Genomic DNA, 18,579 nt, shown 5'->3' on the forward strand with positions numbered 1-18,579 from the left:
ATAGGTATTGCATATGAACAATGGTTAGAGTAGGTTCTCTTGCAGAGCCTTTGACTCCATGGAGATGCTTGAGAAATAGTAATAATAGTTAATGACTATTGGTCTTTGTTTATTTCACAGCTCTTTATCATAAAAATAAATATTAAAAAATTATATATATATAATCTATTCAAAAATGGAGGAGAAGATCTAAAGTATGAATATACACATACCATCTTTACTTTAGATAGTGAGTTTTTACATCTATCAGTTTGTCCACAGTAGTGATTAATCATCATTAGGTTCACTTATTGTTGGATTTTAATTTTGTCTTTTTTACAGAGTTAGTTATTATGGGATGAAAAATCAGAGCATCAGATTTTCCTTTCGCTAACAACCAACCTCAGACACATTTGGTAGTTGCATTATATGGCCTGTAAATGTATATTTATACATTTACAGGACATGTAATGCAGTGTTTGGATAATTTGTGAAGATCATGCCTCTGCCACTCTAGATGACTTAAGTTTTCTGGAGGAAGATTGACAATAATAGTAATGTTCCTAATTTTCTGTATTTCTGACTAGAATTTTTAATTTGTTTCCTTCATGCTTACGCAGTGATTAGAATACATTATGGAAACAACTACCATGTTACAGTAAAACTTTAGTTTAATATAAACCAAAATAAACACTCGACGTTTTGACCTTCACATTAAGGTCATCATCTGGAGTATACGCATACATACAAAGAAACAAGCTCCACTACAATCTACGTGTTATGCTAACGTTACTGATCAACTGTTAAAACTATTGTCCAGACCTCTGGTGAAAAAAAAAAAAAAAAAAACTTACTACGTCAAAGCTAGAGTCCTGTTGTTATGATTATTTGTTAGGTTACAAAATTAAATTAAGCTGGAGTGTAACATGTTCACACAAAAAAAAAATACTTATATAAGTATACATATAAATTGCAACAAACCAATATGGATGGTAGCCAATAATTGCTTAGAGTCTTCAAGTCAGGATTTGCTGGAAAACTAAGTGGGCTGAATATGTGCCATCCAAATTCTTGGGATTTGTATGCCACCATTATTGTTAAGTTAGGGTAGTTAATCAAAATTTCACAGGCTTCTTTAAATTTCCTTTCTGGTTTTTGTATCATGTAAAGAACAAGTACTTTCCCAATCAATTTGGTGTAGGTGTTAAGGGTGGTGTAGGTGTATAAAATTATTTTATACAATTTAGTAACCAGAGCACACAGATTCTGCTCCTCTGAAGAATCTTTAAACCAAGAATTGGAAATAATCAAAAATACAACCATATAAAATGGATACAATCCAAAAACAACTAAAAAAATCATCAGTCACTTCCCCACACATCAACCTAGACAAGAATAAACCTGTAGGATTCCCATACTTTATGTCAAAGGCATCTCTGAACGTCTTTAAAAAATTATGAAGCAATATAAATTGGCTGCTACCTACAAATCAATCAACCAAATCTACAATTGGTTACCTTCTCCTAAAGACAAACTCTCACCTCTGATGCTACCTGGTGTACTAGGTCCCATGCTCCTGTAAATTATCCTACTATGGACAGACAGGTATATCCATTAGCAAATGCATTTCAGAACATCAAGGCCATATCTCTTATCAAACCGCAGAAATCTGGCTTTGCACATCATGGCATTGAAAACCCAAATAATTTTAATATATAAGTAAAATAATTTTTATATATGTTATCTCATTTTAATGTAATCTTTTTTTTTAATTTTTATCTAGATATATTTTAATTTAATTCTATAACATGCTGCTGCATGCATAGAGGGATTCCATTGTAAGCATGCACCCTAACTGTATGTAATTCCTAGTATTGTTTGAATTAACTGTACTGAAGATGTCCTATGATACTTAGGATGAAATATTTATTTATTAAAAAATCTTACTACTGTGGTCACATGTATATGTTTAGTCATGAATGCTCCACAGGTTTTCATTATATAACAAAGTTTTATATATATATATATATACAGTAAAACCCAGTTTTTACGTTCCCACAATTTACATTTTCCTGCCATTTACGTCATTTTCTGTTGGTCCCGTCTTAAGGCCTATTCTCACGATGTATTGTTTTCCCGCCATTAACAACTTGATGGTGACATTATTTCCCGTGATTTGCATTTTTTTTTCTCGGTGGCAATACCGATTTTTGAATTGATTTCAGCTGAAATCTGCGCATTTCTGTTCTCAGGTGGCGTTGCTTTCGGCTGTAATTTTGTTTCTGCCATCAAAGTGACTTGCACGCATGCAGCAGTACTGTAGTGATGAGCGATACCGTGATTTTTCAATCACAGTACGAATTGATATTGCAGAATTTTTGCAAAGTAATTTAGCGTGTGAAAGTTGCTTTGTGGTGGTGAATTATCCATGTTAGTAACATGTAGAAAAAAGACAGAAAATGTATTTTGGTAGAAGAAAAGATGGCAATTCTGCGACGTGTAAATTGGCATCCCGGAACACATGTGCATTTAGCATAAGATCTTGGACTTTCCGTGTCCAATTTGAACACGACAGTAAAAAAACAGGTCAAGCATCGAACTCAATGCAAAGCAATCTGGCATTAAGTCAAAAAAAGAAAAAAAAACGAAAAGCAAAAACAATCAAGAATTAAAGATTTTTTTAAATAGATAAATGTAAGCACATTGTAAATTCATTTATTTTCAGTTATTAAATTTTGTAATCTAGTATGTAGACTCACATACTAATAGTAAGTCATCTTTTAGCCTTTTTTTAATGTTTTTTTACATTTCCTGCTATTTGCACTTTTTTTCATTAGGCCCTTGAAAAGTGTAAAAAAGAGGTTTTACTGTATATATATTGCTGTTTTAAATGCATTATTAAGCACTCATATTTTGTATGAAAAAAAAATGTACCCAGAATTTGTTTTTGTTTCATTAGGGAGCCAAATTCAAACTCTAAAACATTAAAAGGTGGCTGAAATGGAGAATGTAATGTACCATGTTAGAAACTTGCAGAATCAGTATTTATATTATTATTATTATTACAGAAGTATGAATTACTCATCATATTTCAATTATGGTAATTATTGGCAATGTCAAGTATGGTAATACAGACTAGAATGAAGAGACAGCATCGGAAACCAATGAGAATGAATTTCCCGAGTTTTTAAGGGATAGCTACCTTAAGCAATACATAAGAGAGGCCACGTGTGGATCGAGGGTGATGAGATTTGATTATCTCATCAAAGATATTGTTGTAAATGAAGTCATACATCTTCCTCCAGTTGGTGAAAGTGACCATGAAGTGATTGCTTGGGTGGTGGCTAGCCATATCAGGATTTTTGTGAGAAAGGGTTATATGTGAAACCATAAGGTAGGTGATTATGACAAACTCAGAAGGCGGCTTGTAGCGATATCATGGAATGAGGAATTGGATGGGCAGGAAATCAGTCTTTTCTCAGGAAGTATCTGGTAGAGGCAATGACTGAGTATTCCAAAGGTCAGGAGGTTAAATGCAGTAGATGTAAAATGGATGACTGAAAAAGTGAAGCATGCAATCTGGAAGAAGAAGGCATTGTGGAGGTAGCACAAGATGAGTGTAGATAATCAATTACATGAGGAGTACATAGAGCAATCAAAGAAGGTAATGAGTAACTTAGTAAGGGTAGCAAAAGTGTGGTATGAGCAGCAGTTAGTAAATGATGCTGAAAGAAATCCTAGGGAGCTTTCTCGATATGTGGCCATCAGAAGAAAGAATGATTATGAGAGGATGATGTTAGTGATAATGGGAGAATTATAAACACTGAGGAGGATATAGTATATGTGTTAAATGAGCAGTTCATTAAAGTATTCCATCCTTGTGATTGCAGCATATGCAGAACTTGAAAACAGTAGGAATGGAGAAGGAACAAATGACAGTGAGTGAGTAGGAGGTATGAGAAATTCAGTAAACTTGATGTCAACAAGGCCATGGGGCTTGATGGTATATCACTGCATTCTTGAGGGAATGTTCTAGGACAGGGGTCGGCAACCGGTGGCCCGCAGGCCGCATGCGGTCCAAATGTGCATCTTTGGCGGCCCATAAAAGGTTGACCATACTTACATGGCATGTGGCCTGTATGTTGAATTATTTAAATAATACATTTCATAATATGAATAATAAATTAAAAATAATTTTATACCTATACTTCGTGATATCGCTGTGCAACTTTGTGCAGGTCAACTGTGTGAGTCGTCATGAGTGGGAATAACAAAAACGACTTCATCCGACAACAACCGAGATTTTGGTGCAGTTTTGCAGTTGCATTTTCCCTGGTCCATCTTTTCATATAATTCAACTATTATTTTCAGAGGATATATATTTGTTAAAAATAATTTAAAAAATGGGTTCAGGAAAACGTAAAATTGCAGATGAAGGAAGAAGATTTAATGATGAATGGAACAGCAAATACTTCTTTATTGAAAATGAGGGTATGCCCCTTTGTCTTATTTGTCATAAAAGTGTTGCTGTTATGAAAGAATATAATATCAGATGTGATTTTGAGAATGTAGTACTTTATCTCATAATCTCATACTTTAAATATTTCTGTGTTTTTTAAGATTGATATAATAAAAATTGATAACTTAAGTATTTTTTTCACTCACTATTTTCTCTTAATTAAATGCTTGCAGTCCAATTATTAAAAATAAGAGTTGAATGTGGCCAGCGGGTCTGAAAAGGTTGCCGAACCCTGTTCTAGAGAATTAACAACAGCTTTAACTTACATTTTTAACATGAGTCTTAGATTATCCCAGTTTTCAAAGGAGAGAAAAGATGGCAAAATTGTTCAGCTTCATAAAGAAGATAAGACCAAGGCCTCAAATTATAGGCCAATCTGCTCATCTGGAGAAGCTAGTGAGGACAAGGATTCAGAACTAGTTTGACAGCAATAGAATTCTCTTTAATGGACAGAATGGATTTGCTAAAGAAAGATCATATTTTAGCAATCTGATTACTTATTATATCAAGGTGATGAATATATTGGACAAGAGGGATGCATATCTTCTTCTTCTTTATAATGCTTTTTATTCTGCTTAGTGCAGAGTCTGCTATGATTTTGCAACTCTGGAAAACCTCAACCAGCTTGTTGCAGAATCTGGCATTGAGGGGTGGGGGAGAACACAATTTTTATGACTAGAAGTACGTTCACGGAACTGGTTTGCCTGTTCTGGAGGACGGAAAACCCAAGTTTTGGGTGAAACCCCTGCCCCCACCTCCATATGAGACCAGCTAATTCATCTTTTCATCTTTAGTCGAAAGAGACCAGATAAAGGTTCCTCACATCTTGGATGAGAATTGAACCTAGGTCTTTCCGACCAAAGGGCTTCGTCTATACTGACTGAGCTACAGAGGTTCTTACAAGGGGGATGCATATACAGTAGTATATTTAGATTTTGCAAAGACTTTCGATAGTTGCCATATGACAAATTAGTAGTTAACTGGAACAGATGGATAGTAGATTAGTGCATTGGACTGGAGATTGCCTCTCTGATAGGTATCAGCAGGTGGTGTATGGGGGGGAGTGTTATCCCAAAAAGAGGAAAGTCACTAGCTGCATGCCCTAGGAGGTTGTTTTTATTATTATTATTATGGACAACTCCAAGGAGTCCTTAGACTCAAGGGAGGCCCTAAACATCATGTCAAGAACAACTATTCAGCATCTGCACAGTATCTATCATACTTTGCTTTTAACTCATTTACAGTCACGGCACCCACAACAAACTCAGGCAGCTTATTCCACTCATTCACCACTCTCCAAGTAAATAACCTAGTTCTAACACCCTTGCTAACTACACTCTTGCTCAGTTTCCATGGATGGCCCCTAGTTTTCCCACCACCAGACCTGTTCTGAAAAATTTCCTCTGAATTAATCTTGTAAAAACCCCTTCATTAATTTGAATGTCTCAATCATATCACCTCTTTTCTGCCTATCAACCAATTTCTGTAACCCACAGATCTTCAACCTGTTCTCGTAAGGCTCATTCTGTAGACCAGCTATCATCTTGGTCACTCGCCTCTTTCTCTGGATCCTCTCCACCCCCTCCCCATCAAGAAGAAACCCTGGCACTCAGATCTGGGCACAGTAGTCAAGAGAGGGTCTTATCAAGGCTCGATAAAGAGGAACAATAACTTGCTTGTCTCTGCTCGTCAAAGTATTCTTCGGTAACCAAGTGATCTGATGAGCTGATTTAGCCGCTTTTGCAATGTGCCTCCTAAACTTCAACCCCCTATCCACCAACACTCCTAAACTCGTGCTTCATCAATTTCCTGGAGTAGAGTTCCACCAATGTAATAAACTGCAATACTAATGCATGACAATCTGCAGTTAAAATCCTTTAGGCTTGTGTTCAGCAAAAAAAGCTATGTGAAAAAGCATTATTTTCACATTATGACATGTGAAAAAGAAGTGCATTATATGAAAAGCTACTTGAAGTTTTTGTAATGCTCCCACATTGTGATATTTGTTTACTTTTCAGATGAACTTATAGTTTATTGAAGCACCTATAACCTTTTAATTCAGGAATATTTATTCTTGAATTAAAAGATTATGGGTACATTCTTATAAAGATTTTGAGTATGATCTGATACGTAAATGATCATTTGCCATGACATTGAACTAATCCAAGATTTTAGTGCCTTCTATGTTCTGTCATTTCATAGGCTCCTTGTATATTTAGTTGATCCTATCATTCTACATTCATACCTAGACATTATTATTATTATTATTATTCAGGCCTCCATGGAGTCAATTTAAGACTCATCGTAGGAGGTCCTTTCTAAGAAATACAAGTCTATCAAGACTCATCGAGGGGGATGTCCCTCCTAGGAAACACAAAGTCTATCATACCACTCCTTAAACGCATTGACCGTTCTTGCTCTCACCACTCTGTCAGGCAAATGCATTCCATGGTTCACCCACCCTCCATGCAAAGAAACCACTCCTCACCCTCTTTCTCACAGTTTCCTTTCGTAACTTCCAGGGAAGGCCCCTTGTCATGACTCCTTCCCGCTGTTCAACCAAGCGAAAAAACTCCCCAGTGTCAACCTTGTAACCACCTCTCAACAGTTTAAAAGTCTCAATCATATCACCTCTCCTTCTTCTATCCACCAAACTCTGCAGTCCACACTCCCTCAGCCGATCCTCATAACTAACATTGTACAATCCTGACACCATCTTTGTTATCTGCCTTTGTATCCTTTCCACAGTTAATTTATCCCCTTCAAATCCTGGTGACCAGATCTGAGAATAATAGTCTAAGTGTGGTCTGATCAGAGTCTTATACAACAGAATGATAACCCTTTTATCTCTGCAGGTGAGTGTTCTCATTATTGCAGCAATCCTCTGTGTTACCTTCACTACTTTACAATATTTCTCCTAAATTTCAGGTTTCTATCAATCATCAACCCCCAGATATTTTGTCTCCCCTACTTCCTCCAGTTTAACTCCTCCCATAGAGTATGCAGCATCCCATCAATGTGTCCCAAACCTCAAGACCTTACATTTTGCTGCATTAAACTGATACCCCCATTCATTTATTCATCTATCTAGCTTATTCAAATCCTCTTGCAGGGCTACCACATCTGCACTATTACTAATAACAATTCCCAGCTTCGCATCATCCGCAAACAACTGAATATCCCCTTGCAATCCACGGACAATGTCATTGATATAAAGGTTAAACAATATAGGTCCCAGTACTGAGCCCTGTGGAACCCCACTTGTAACCTTCTGCCTCTTTGATATTGCTCCACCATACAAACTCTCTGATACCTATCGGACAGCCAATCCTGAATCCAGTTGACCAATCTGACATCCAGACCCATGTGCTGCAACTTAAATATCAGCTTATCATGTGACACCCGGTCAAATGCCTTTGCTAAGTCTAGGAAAATGGCAGTATATGCCTTTCCCCCCCCCCTCATCTAATGCTCTTGTAACTTTATTATAAAAGGCTAGCATATTGCTAAAACAAGAGACCCCCCCCCCCTTCACAAATCCATGTTGACTCTTACAGATAACATTACCCTCATCTGCCCAATGCTGTATTGAAGGATTTGTTTTTTCTAGATCTCCAAAGAGTGAATCTTCTTCCTGATTGCTAGTTCTTCCAAAAGGATGAAGTCCCTGTCCATTATGTCATTTGTGTTAGGGAATTCTTATGTACATATGATGTGTTTCAGGGTAAGTGGATAGGTTGGGGATATCAGTGCATTTGGAAGTCTGGTCTCTCCTTAAATCACTGTTGAGGTATTATATCCAAGGAAGAATACCAGATAATAAAACATTTGAAAGAATGCTGTGATGATTATATTTATTGTATTTACACAACTGAAAGTGCCTAGAATATTAAAGACCCTTGAATACAACTATGAAAATCATTTTTCAGGAAAATATTTTTTAAGTCGTGTACATCCATTAGTTCCATTGAAGAGAATACTGCAGTTTTGGAAAATGTTGTCATGGATGATGATAGTTTTTCAGTTAAGGAATTGCAAACTATTCTAACATATCCTGATAAGGCCATCTAAATGCAGTTTGAATCAGTTTTCCTAGACTATGCTCAAATGATCATCCACATATTCAACCTCAGCATCCAGAGTTCAAGTTTGGATTCAATACACTACCAGTCTTCACAAACTTTCTCTTTGCCATTTGTAGATTCATATTGTTGATACAAGATTTCTTTGAAAAGGTCTTATTAATGGTCTTCTGAAATTTTTGTGTTCTTTCATGTCTTATTTGATTTCTACAAAAGGAACACTCACTGTACTTTTTCTCGAGGAGTTCCCATTTCCACTTATTGAAAAACAAACATTTAAAGTAGTACATGTACAACATTGATAGATGTAATTCATGATGCATTAAACATACCTGTGTCTATTAACTGTTTTTTTTTTTAAGTTCATTTTCAGTTATCCAGGAATTTTATGGCCACCTATATAGTTAATTTTTTTTTCATTTAAATAATATAAATATACACTTTGCTGATTTCAAGGGTTTTTTTTGCTTTTTTTTTAAACCACTTGTCTTTTTAATTATGTTTTTAACTGCTCCACAGGATTGCTTTGACTTTTTGTGATGCAGTCTGTTTTGTAGGATGTGTATAATGTAACATTACATACATCATGCTGTGATTTTACAAGCATAACACATTAAATCTTCATCTACATTTTAGTTATTGCATTAGTACTAATCCATTATAATCTACTCCTTTTGCAATATATTTAAAAGTATTATTGTCTATGAAAATAATTCTTTATTATATTTTACTTGAATATATATAATTTTTATTATTGACTTAGTACCTCCATACATGCTAAAAGAAGTACATTAGTACTTCTTTTAGCATCTAATGTTTCATATATTGAGATATATTAAAATTCATTTTTATGTATATTTCAAAGTTTCCTCTATTCATTTATGTTTGTTTGAATAAGTAAAAAAAATCTAGATATTAATTTAAAATGTGTTTAACATTTCAATTTTGGTAAGTGTTAAAGCTCTTCTTGCCCAGGGATATGTTATTACAATGGCACATGGTATGATGAAGGAGAAGAACTCCCAACTAGAGGACTCTGTTTGGTGTGTGACTGCTTTGAAGGCTTTATAGAACCTGATGCTCAAAGTTGTGCAGTTATTGACTGTCCATGGGGATACTATCGCAAACAATTTCCAGGATGTACTCCAGTTTATGCTGACAAAGATTGCTGTCCTGTTAGCTGGGAGTGTGGTATGTCAGTGGCGAAAATCTTACTCATCAATTCTGAAATATTGTTTAAATGCCATTGTTTCACTTGCTTGGCATTGATGCTTTCTTTACACTAATGCTTATCAGTGGTGCCCACACTTTTAATGCATAAGATCTACTTTACCTATAACCCAGCCACTATCAACTGTATTTTTTTCACATAGTCTCATATTTTTTAGAAGTTAATAAACATTAACAAATAGATCAATAAAAACTTCATAATACAGTACATGTTTTAAATAGATTATTATTTATTTTATGAACTTCCATACATATACTGATACTGGAAGTTTTGTATGCTTTCTACTGCACGACATTCCTGTGCAAGAAAACCTTAAATACAACTTATCAAATAAGACTGGTATCTTTGTTTTAAGGTTTAAAAAATGTTGACAATAATGACTTTAAAATCATGATTTGTGTGTTGCAAATCATGCCCAAAGGGGTCACATAGTAGCACTCAACAGGATAAAGGGTTACACTAAGTGACTGTGTTTGAAGGAAGCTCTTTTCATGAAAGAATGAAGTTGAAACTTGGATCTCTTGTAATGTCTCATCGACATCATTGGGATGATTTCACACAGGGAAGAAATATTTGGAAAGCTGGAAGAAGGCCTCAAAATTACCGAGTTTGGAATCTCGCATAACATTGCATCCAGGCTCTGGGCAGCATTTCAAACCAATGGAATAGGTTCCAAATGTTTGCTAAGAGGTTGTCTTCACTGTACCATGGAGCCTGAAAACAGATTTTTGGTTATAACAGTAAAATGTAATCAAAGCACCACAGCAGGTCAGTTTTCAGGTCAGCTCCATTCAAGCACAGGCATGCAGATCTCAACATACTGTGGCAAGATGTCTGCAACAGGTAGGCCTATACAACTTGAAGGCCTGTAGTCTACATCCCTTTATCCAGAACTCATCGTAGAGCATGTTTTCAGTGGTTTTGTATTCATAAAAATTGGACAAGATACCAATGGTCTAATGTATTCTTTACAAATGAGAGTGGTTTTAGTCTTTCCTCCTATTCTAGACTACATATGATCTGGTGTGAAAGTGGTACTGTTTACCATCGCAAGAAAGTTCTTGAAAAATGACAGATACAGAGCTGCTGGGGGTCATGGTGTGGGAAGGCATGCTTAATGGATGCACCAAGCTAAAAGCTGGAAAAATGGAGTATGACTGGTGAATGATATTGCAACAAAGTTCTTTAACTTCATGTTCCATTGTGCTTTAGGTGAAGAATTCATTTTTATGGATAACAATGCCACACCACATTGTATGCGAGCAATGGAGATACTTCTGGAGACTGAGGATATTAATCAAATTGAGTGGCCAGCATACTCCCCAGATCTCAACCCCATAGAACACATTTGGGATCCAATAATGGGGACACATTGCTGCTCAAAATTCCCATCTAGAAAACAAAGCCTTATCCTTGCTCTGAAGGAGGAGTGGGCCAGTTTGCCTCAAGAACTCCTGAATCACTTGGTGCTGAGCATGGTAGTATGACATTGTGAGAGCTGCATCACAGTTCAGGGTGGATATATTCCATACTGAAATGTCTCTCTGCATAGTTTTCTTTATGCACTGTACATTAATTCCTTAACTACATCCTTAGGAAATTTGTAAGTTTTGCCAAAAACGCATTGCAATTTAATTTGTATGAAATTTAGAAAATTTTTTTTTTGTGTAATATAATTTATTAGTATGCCAACAATAAATTTATATCCACATTTGGCTTTAATCATGGAAATTTTTTTCATATATAGGTAAAAATGTAGTTTACCCTTAGCTTTTGGATACCAGTGTGTATACACACACACACACACACTTGTTTGTGAATGATGTCAAATTAGGATGAGAAATGACAGGAATCTCTGGTTGGATGTTGTTACAAGATGATTTGAATTGGTCAGTACTTTGGGCTGTCATTTCAACCTTGCTAAATGTAAAATTGTGTTTTAACCAGAGGAAATAGAATGAGGTTTATTCTTTGGAGGAACTTTGCTCTGGATAAGACATGAAATCTGGAGATGTAGATAGGATTTGAAGTTCAAAGTACAAATTGCAAAGTTGTGAAGATCGCCCAGAAAATTGCTAATATAATGTGAAGAGCTCTGAACATGTGTTAAGAAGTTGATAGTTCCAATTTATATGAAGTAGTAATCAGGCCACATTTGAATTTCCCTCCACAGATCTGGTCAGTGAGATATGTGGACAATAAGGAATATTAGTGAGTGCAGAGGGAAGTGACGTGACTCTCTGAACCCTGGAATGTTGAGTATGAGGACAGATTAGTGGAATGTGGTCTGTGCATGGCTTGGTAGATAGCATGAAAAATGTTTAAGGCATATAAGTTGGTGCTTATCTGATAAATTATAAGGGAATTATTGTGCAGGGAATAGATGGTGGAAGAATGAGCTCAATGACTCTAGAAAAAAATTCTAGAGTCATTGAGTAAGGAACATGATGAGTTATGAATTGTCAGAGCTGGTGATGAATGTTCCAATACTAAATGTGTTCAAGGCAAGGTATAATAGATATTATGGTCTGTGAGTATTTGGCCCCCTGCAATGAGTTTTCTGACTCCATGGAGTCTTGAAAAATAATACTAATATTAATTTTATTAATAAATTCTTTTTCTCCTTTAATCTATAATGCTTCAACATTGAATTATTTTAATATTATTTGTTTTGATGAAAAATGGTATGATTAGAAACTCAATTCAGTTTGGTTTATTTGTACATTATAAGTGCTTTCTTCCATACACATTGGTTATGCCTCTTTGGGTCAGTGGTGCACCCGGGGGGAGAGGGGCCATGGCCCCCTCCAAAAGAAAGAGGAAAAATATACTCGAAAATTTTCCAAAAATATTTTCCTAATTAAATTCATTTTTTATTTACGTTGTGCCGTGTCTTCTATTTCTATACTACTAATGAATTAGTGGTCGCATAAGGTGGGAATGCCCTGTAGCTCTCTGAATCACTGCTTGCTGTGAATGCAAGGCGAACAAAGTAGTGCTCGGGCAGATGAGTGCTACTTCGTTTGTCTGAGCCAGGCCAGAGGAGTTCACAGGTATCATGTATTGGCAATCACTGCAGATAATCAGTCATAGGTCGTATTCAATGTGTAGTGTGTATTCTCAAATAGTTTACTCGACTCACCTCCCCCTCCCAAGATTATATCTTGAGTGCTCGGCCCCCTCCAAGATTAAATCCTGAGTGCACCACTGCTTTGGGTAATACATTTGATTTATAACTGGAATATCAAATTTCAAAAAAACTCTTCAACTACAGGTGTACTTTGAATATGGATATCTGTGGTTGAAGTCCAGTTTTGTAAAAGTTGACGTGGCAAATTATTACTACATAAATGTTATTTATTATTACTGTGGTATTTTATTAAATTCAAGGGAGCTTCTAAGATGACATTTACTCCCACTCATTGCAGTAAAAATCCAAAGTATAACTCTTAACTATATGTATTCTGTTTTCCTTGTAAGCTAATGCAGTCAGAAGGATATGGGAGATATTCTGTTCAGCAAATAAACAGTTAGGCTTGTAGTTGACAGCAAGCATGCATGATATATGTTTTAATACTAAGAATTGTGATTTTTTTTTATTACTGTATTTGTAGTAACTTACTCAAAACAATTTCTGTACTTCTTCTTGAATATGCTGATAATAGCCGTCAAACTAGTAAAATTATAATAAATAACATTTATATAATATATCATGTTAACTTTTACAAATAAGGTGGTACTGCTGCTACATACTGAGACAAATGATCTATGGTTTGCTATATATAGAGATCACATAAAAATATCTGTTTAAAGAATGTTGAATATATATATATATATAATGTTCAATTATCTTAAACAACACAAACAACGAATGCTTGTCTATGGCTTGTACATTGAGAAATAATTACACACACACACACACACACACACACACACACACACACACACACACACACACACACACACACACACACACACACACACACACACACACACACACACACACACACACACACACACACACACACACACACACACACACACACACACACACACACACACACACACACACACACACACACACACACACACCAATAGTTCATAGGAGTCTTATCACAAATAAGGCATCATGATTCATACATTCATTACAGTATTCCATTTTTTATTTCATGTGACAGCCTTTTAAGTTAATACAGTAGCAACTAGTTTTATATAAAATACCGATTTTTTCATTTACACTAAATCCAAAATGATACCATAATTAACCTTTAGTGCACCACTGCTCTTATGCTTCATGTTGTCCTGCATGTCTTTAACTGCACAAGTTTCTACCAGTGTTCCTCGCATGATAATATTCTATGCAAGTTTCTGCAAGGGCTTATGAAGAGCATGCCGATTTTTTCATGTACTGCATCAGAATTGCACTTTAGCAGAACTGGATCTAAAATTTTTTGGATGTTATGTAAAATTTGGAAAATCATTGCTTCCCTCTGTGTAATAGTTTGTAAGGGGAAGAAAATTAATTTTTTTTATGTATAATGTTTTTTTTTTTAAAAAGTGATTAGTGATGTCTAGTTTTTAATAAATGGTGTTTTTTCCCTTTCTTCTTCAAGTCTCAATGCATTTTATAATAAATAGGTACTACTTTGCTTGATGTTTGGCTTCATCACAGGGTTCGTGGTAAAATTCCAGTAGTTACTGATGACTGATCACCATCTGCACAAAATGAAATCACATTTTGGAATGTAGGTCTCTTTTAAGTTGGGGATGGGGGAACTGTATGTATAAGGGAAATTCATCCTTTCCAGAATGCTAGGATTCTGGATTTTTTTAAAAATCTGTATTGATTTTTTTTAGACTATTTTAATATTATTAGCAAAACTGGATCAAAAATTTGGATTCTGTATGAAAACTTGCAAATTTATTATTATTAATTTTTTTTCATTTCATAAAATATGATAAACTATTAATTTTTTATAATGTTATGTGTTTTCATTAATGTTTAGTTTTAGAGTGATTTTTAAACTTGCTTCTCCTACTGTACTACTTTGCTGATGTCATTGGGATAAGAAAACAATTTATATTTTTCTGTTTCCTGTTTTCGAACAGGATGAAATCTTCATTACCACTAAAAATAAATACTTTATAATTCAGTAAATGGTTTAAAGAATATAAGATTTGGAAGTGGTGAGTGGCATTAATAAGTTATGTTTCCCCTACTCTTCTCTCCATATTCCCACTCATCAAAAGGAATGAGTAATCACCCTTTGCATTGGAGGAGAGAAATAAGATTTCACTGTTGTGACAGTGAAATCTGTTTTTTTTTTTGGAAATGAAGACATTATAAAAATGAAAAAAAAAAAATAAACCCTGAGGTTTTCTCTAAAACCTGCACATATTATTATTATTATTAATATTAATAATAACAGAACCCATGGAGTCATATGACTCATGGGTAATGCTGCTCAAATAATGGCATGTTTGTTATATCGGAAATCATATCTTTCAGTTTTGACACTCAGAATTATCTACAATTCTGACATTTTATTTAAAAAATCTACTCTCCATCCCCTTGTTTATTGCACTTTTATACAAGTTCTGTGGATGATATCTTTATCTTCCTTTCTTCCCATCAACTCTGTGAATAATTTCCTGTGTAATCTGGTAAAATCGCCCCATCTCAAACTTATCATGTCATCTCTACTCACTTATCCATTAAACTTGGTAAACTAAAATCCTTCCATCATCTGAGTTTGTTATCCAGAGTTTAGTACATTAGTTGTTTCTGGACCTGCTCCAGTGTCTCCTCATTATTTTCAAACCTAGACAGCCTAATTTGTTGACTCTACACCTTAAACTGGCTGCCATTTATCTTTACCCATGCTGCATTCTATTTAAGTCATTCTGCAGGATTTCTACATCATCTTCATTGACTTACTTCATTGCTTTTACTAGTTTTGCTTATCAGCACATGAGAGAATATTTTCCCTTAAATCATTTTCTATATCACTGATGTAAGAATTAAACAGCAGAGGATCAAGTACTGAGCCATGCATTACTCCATTAGTGACCTATATTCTCCCCAACTAAACTCTCCCATATACCACTCTTTGATATCTGTCTATCAGCTATCCTTTAATCTAAATCACCGTTTCATATCCATTCTAGTTTGCTCTGATTTCAACAGAATTCCATTCAAAATCTTGGCTGATGCCTTGCTTTGCTTTTGTACTGCGAAGTCCATTAGTATTACTCAGTAGCCATTTCCTTTATTCAACTGAATTGTTACGTTATTATGAAAAGTAAGCAACTTACTAAGGCAAGATCTACTTTTAATAAAACCATGTTGCTCCCTTTATAGGAAGTATAATATTCTTGTCCACCAAGTCCTGCATTTTGTCTTTTACTTCATCAGTACCTTAACCACCACTCCTGAGATACTGATTGGTATATAATTTGCAATTTCTGTCTTGCAGCTTAGTTTATATAGTGAAATTATTTACCATTTTTCTGCTCCCTTGGCTCCTCAGATCTGAGACTCAAGTTAAACATCTTGATCATAGGTGTCAGCTGCATGGCACATTCTCATAATACACAGGCTAATATGCCATCTAATCCCATGGTCATGTTTACATTCTACAATAGCATGGGTACCTCCATTTCATGTGTCTCTATTCTTCAACCTATCAATGTCACACCTTGCACTGGAATATCTCCACCTGGATGGCTATACACTTGCAAAACAATCATTCCTTCAGTCATCTGTTTTGTTTGCATCTGTTACTACCCTACTGCCAGTATTTGTTAATATTAACCTTTCATAGCTATTATTCCCCCTATTTGCCATATGGTAAAAGAACTCTTTGGGATTTCTTTTGGCTTCATCAGTTAGATTTATCTCATAATTAGCATTGACCTTCCTTACGATATAGTATCACTCTTCTTGCCTGTGCCTTATACTGTTTATGGATTTGCTGATCACCTTTATCTTTATATTCCTTCCACAACTCTTACTTAATGATACTATTCATCCAATTCTTCCTTGATTGATCCTTCTGACTCTGGGTATACACTCTGATACTGCTTTCTTCAAACACCCGTTGACAACCTCTCATGCACTACCAACATCTCTCCTTTCCAAATTCTTATGGTATGGCACTTGCTTTAAGCTTAATTTTAGTTTATCATAATCACCTGCTTTGTTATTCTACACATATTTCTTCTTAACAGAAAGTTCTGAATTTCTGTCAGTCTTCTTGGTCAAGACCACATGATCACTTTTCCCCAAGCAGAGGGAATAAGGCAACAATGGTTATTGCTAAGATGCTGCAACCAAAGTACTCTCAAACCTCATGTCCTCTACATTACATGTTGCCTCAGTTGTATAAATTACATTTGCCTTCTCTCCCTGTGACAATTCCTCCTTCTGAACTCTTAGTTGAATTCCCTCACAATAATTACTTCACCTATACTCATTGTGCTAATTTGTAAATGCATGTCATCCACATTCTTCTTTATATTCCTGGCTTACAGTAGCAACCAACTATATATTTCATCTTCTTGGCCTCTGTCATACACAGATAGCCTTGAATGAACTGCTTTCTGCATCCCTATCCTCTTGATATACTTCTATTCTTTTTTTGCTTCATTTCCTCTATCATAAGCAAAACTCCTCCTATTCTGTTCCCTCTGACCTCTCTAAAAATACTACCTCTTGCATTCTTTCTCTGTGACTGTATCATTCTCTATTAACCAAGTCTGACTGCTGCCTATAACTTTTGGCAGCAGCAGCAGTCAGATTAATTAGATGTTGACGGTTATTCATGATATTTTTAACGGTATTAACAACACCAAATGAACTATTTTATAAAAAGATGTTTTATTAATTTGTTTATATATTGCTGAATTTCAAATCAGCATCATTAGAGCATAACACAGTATGTATATGCGATAGTGAGTAAGTAAAACAATACAATTGTAACAGACTGAGGGTCTAAAGTCTTAATTTGCCACCCTATAGTGTTGTAAAAAAAATATATTATAGATATGTGGGAGTTGCTCTTAGGATAACAGTCTCCCAAATTTTTTGGCAAATTAATTCAATTATACTTGTTTAGGGTAGAATTCTTCATAGCTATGACTGACTCAAAAAATAATTTTTCAGATCTGTAACCACTTCTAAATAGCACATTAATTTTCTTCCATCTAATCCTGTGTGAAGGGGTGTCCAAAGCATGGTCTGCCAGTCCTGACTTGCCATAATAATGGTAGCAAATGCATTTTTTATGTTCTTCTAGGCGAATGTTAACAGATCTTCCTGTCTGCCCATAGTAGGCTAAGTTACAGTTACAAGGAACTTCATACACTCCAGGTGTGCTAGAGGGTGAAGTTTATCCTTAGGAGAGCAGATCAGAGTTGCTAATTTAACATGAGGTTTGAATGTGGTGGGAAGGCCATGTTTCATTAGTACTTTGGCTATCTTTTCTGATGTACCTCTGACACAGAGAACAGAAATGGTAAAATTGTGTTCCTTTGTATTAGAGGAGGAAGCAAGTCAGGACTTGCAGACCACGCTTTGGACACCCCTTCACACAGGATTAGATGGAAGAAAACTAATGTGATATTTAGAAGTAGTTACAGATATGAAAGATTATTTTTTTGAGTCAGCCATGGCTACAAAGAATTCTTCTAATGTGAATAAATATGGTTGCATTAATTTGTCAAAAATGTAGGAGACTGTTATACTAAGAGAAACTCCCACATAGCTG

At 35.3% G+C, this 18,579-nt stretch overlaps 1 protein-coding gene across 6 annotated transcripts in view; it reads left to right on the top strand.

Moving 5' to 3' along the window:
- The window catches only part of LOC150096090 (kielin/chordin-like protein), a 649,251-nt gene that overhangs the window by 175,477 nt on the left and 455,195 nt on the right, over positions 1–18,579 (top strand). For 5 of the 6 annotated variants that reach the window (XM_090408779.1, XM_090408780.1, XM_090408782.1 and 2 more), the window contains exon 3: positions 9,556–9,771. The exons of the other annotated variant lie outside the window; for it this stretch is intronic. In XM_090408779.1, the coding sequence (XP_090264905.1) occupies positions 9,556–9,771 (216 nt within the window). The remainder of the gene's footprint in view (positions 1–9,555; positions 9,772–18,579) is intronic. 6 annotated transcript variants of the gene reach the window in all.

Source organism: Typopeltis vanoorti, chromosome 19, assembly GCF_054136105.1.
Source record: "Typopeltis vanoorti isolate ZY-2024b chromosome 19, IOZ_Tvanoo_1.0, whole genome shotgun sequence".
NCBI classification, from domain to species: Eukaryota; Metazoa; Arthropoda; class Arachnida; order Uropygi; family Thelyphonidae; genus Typopeltis; species Typopeltis vanoorti.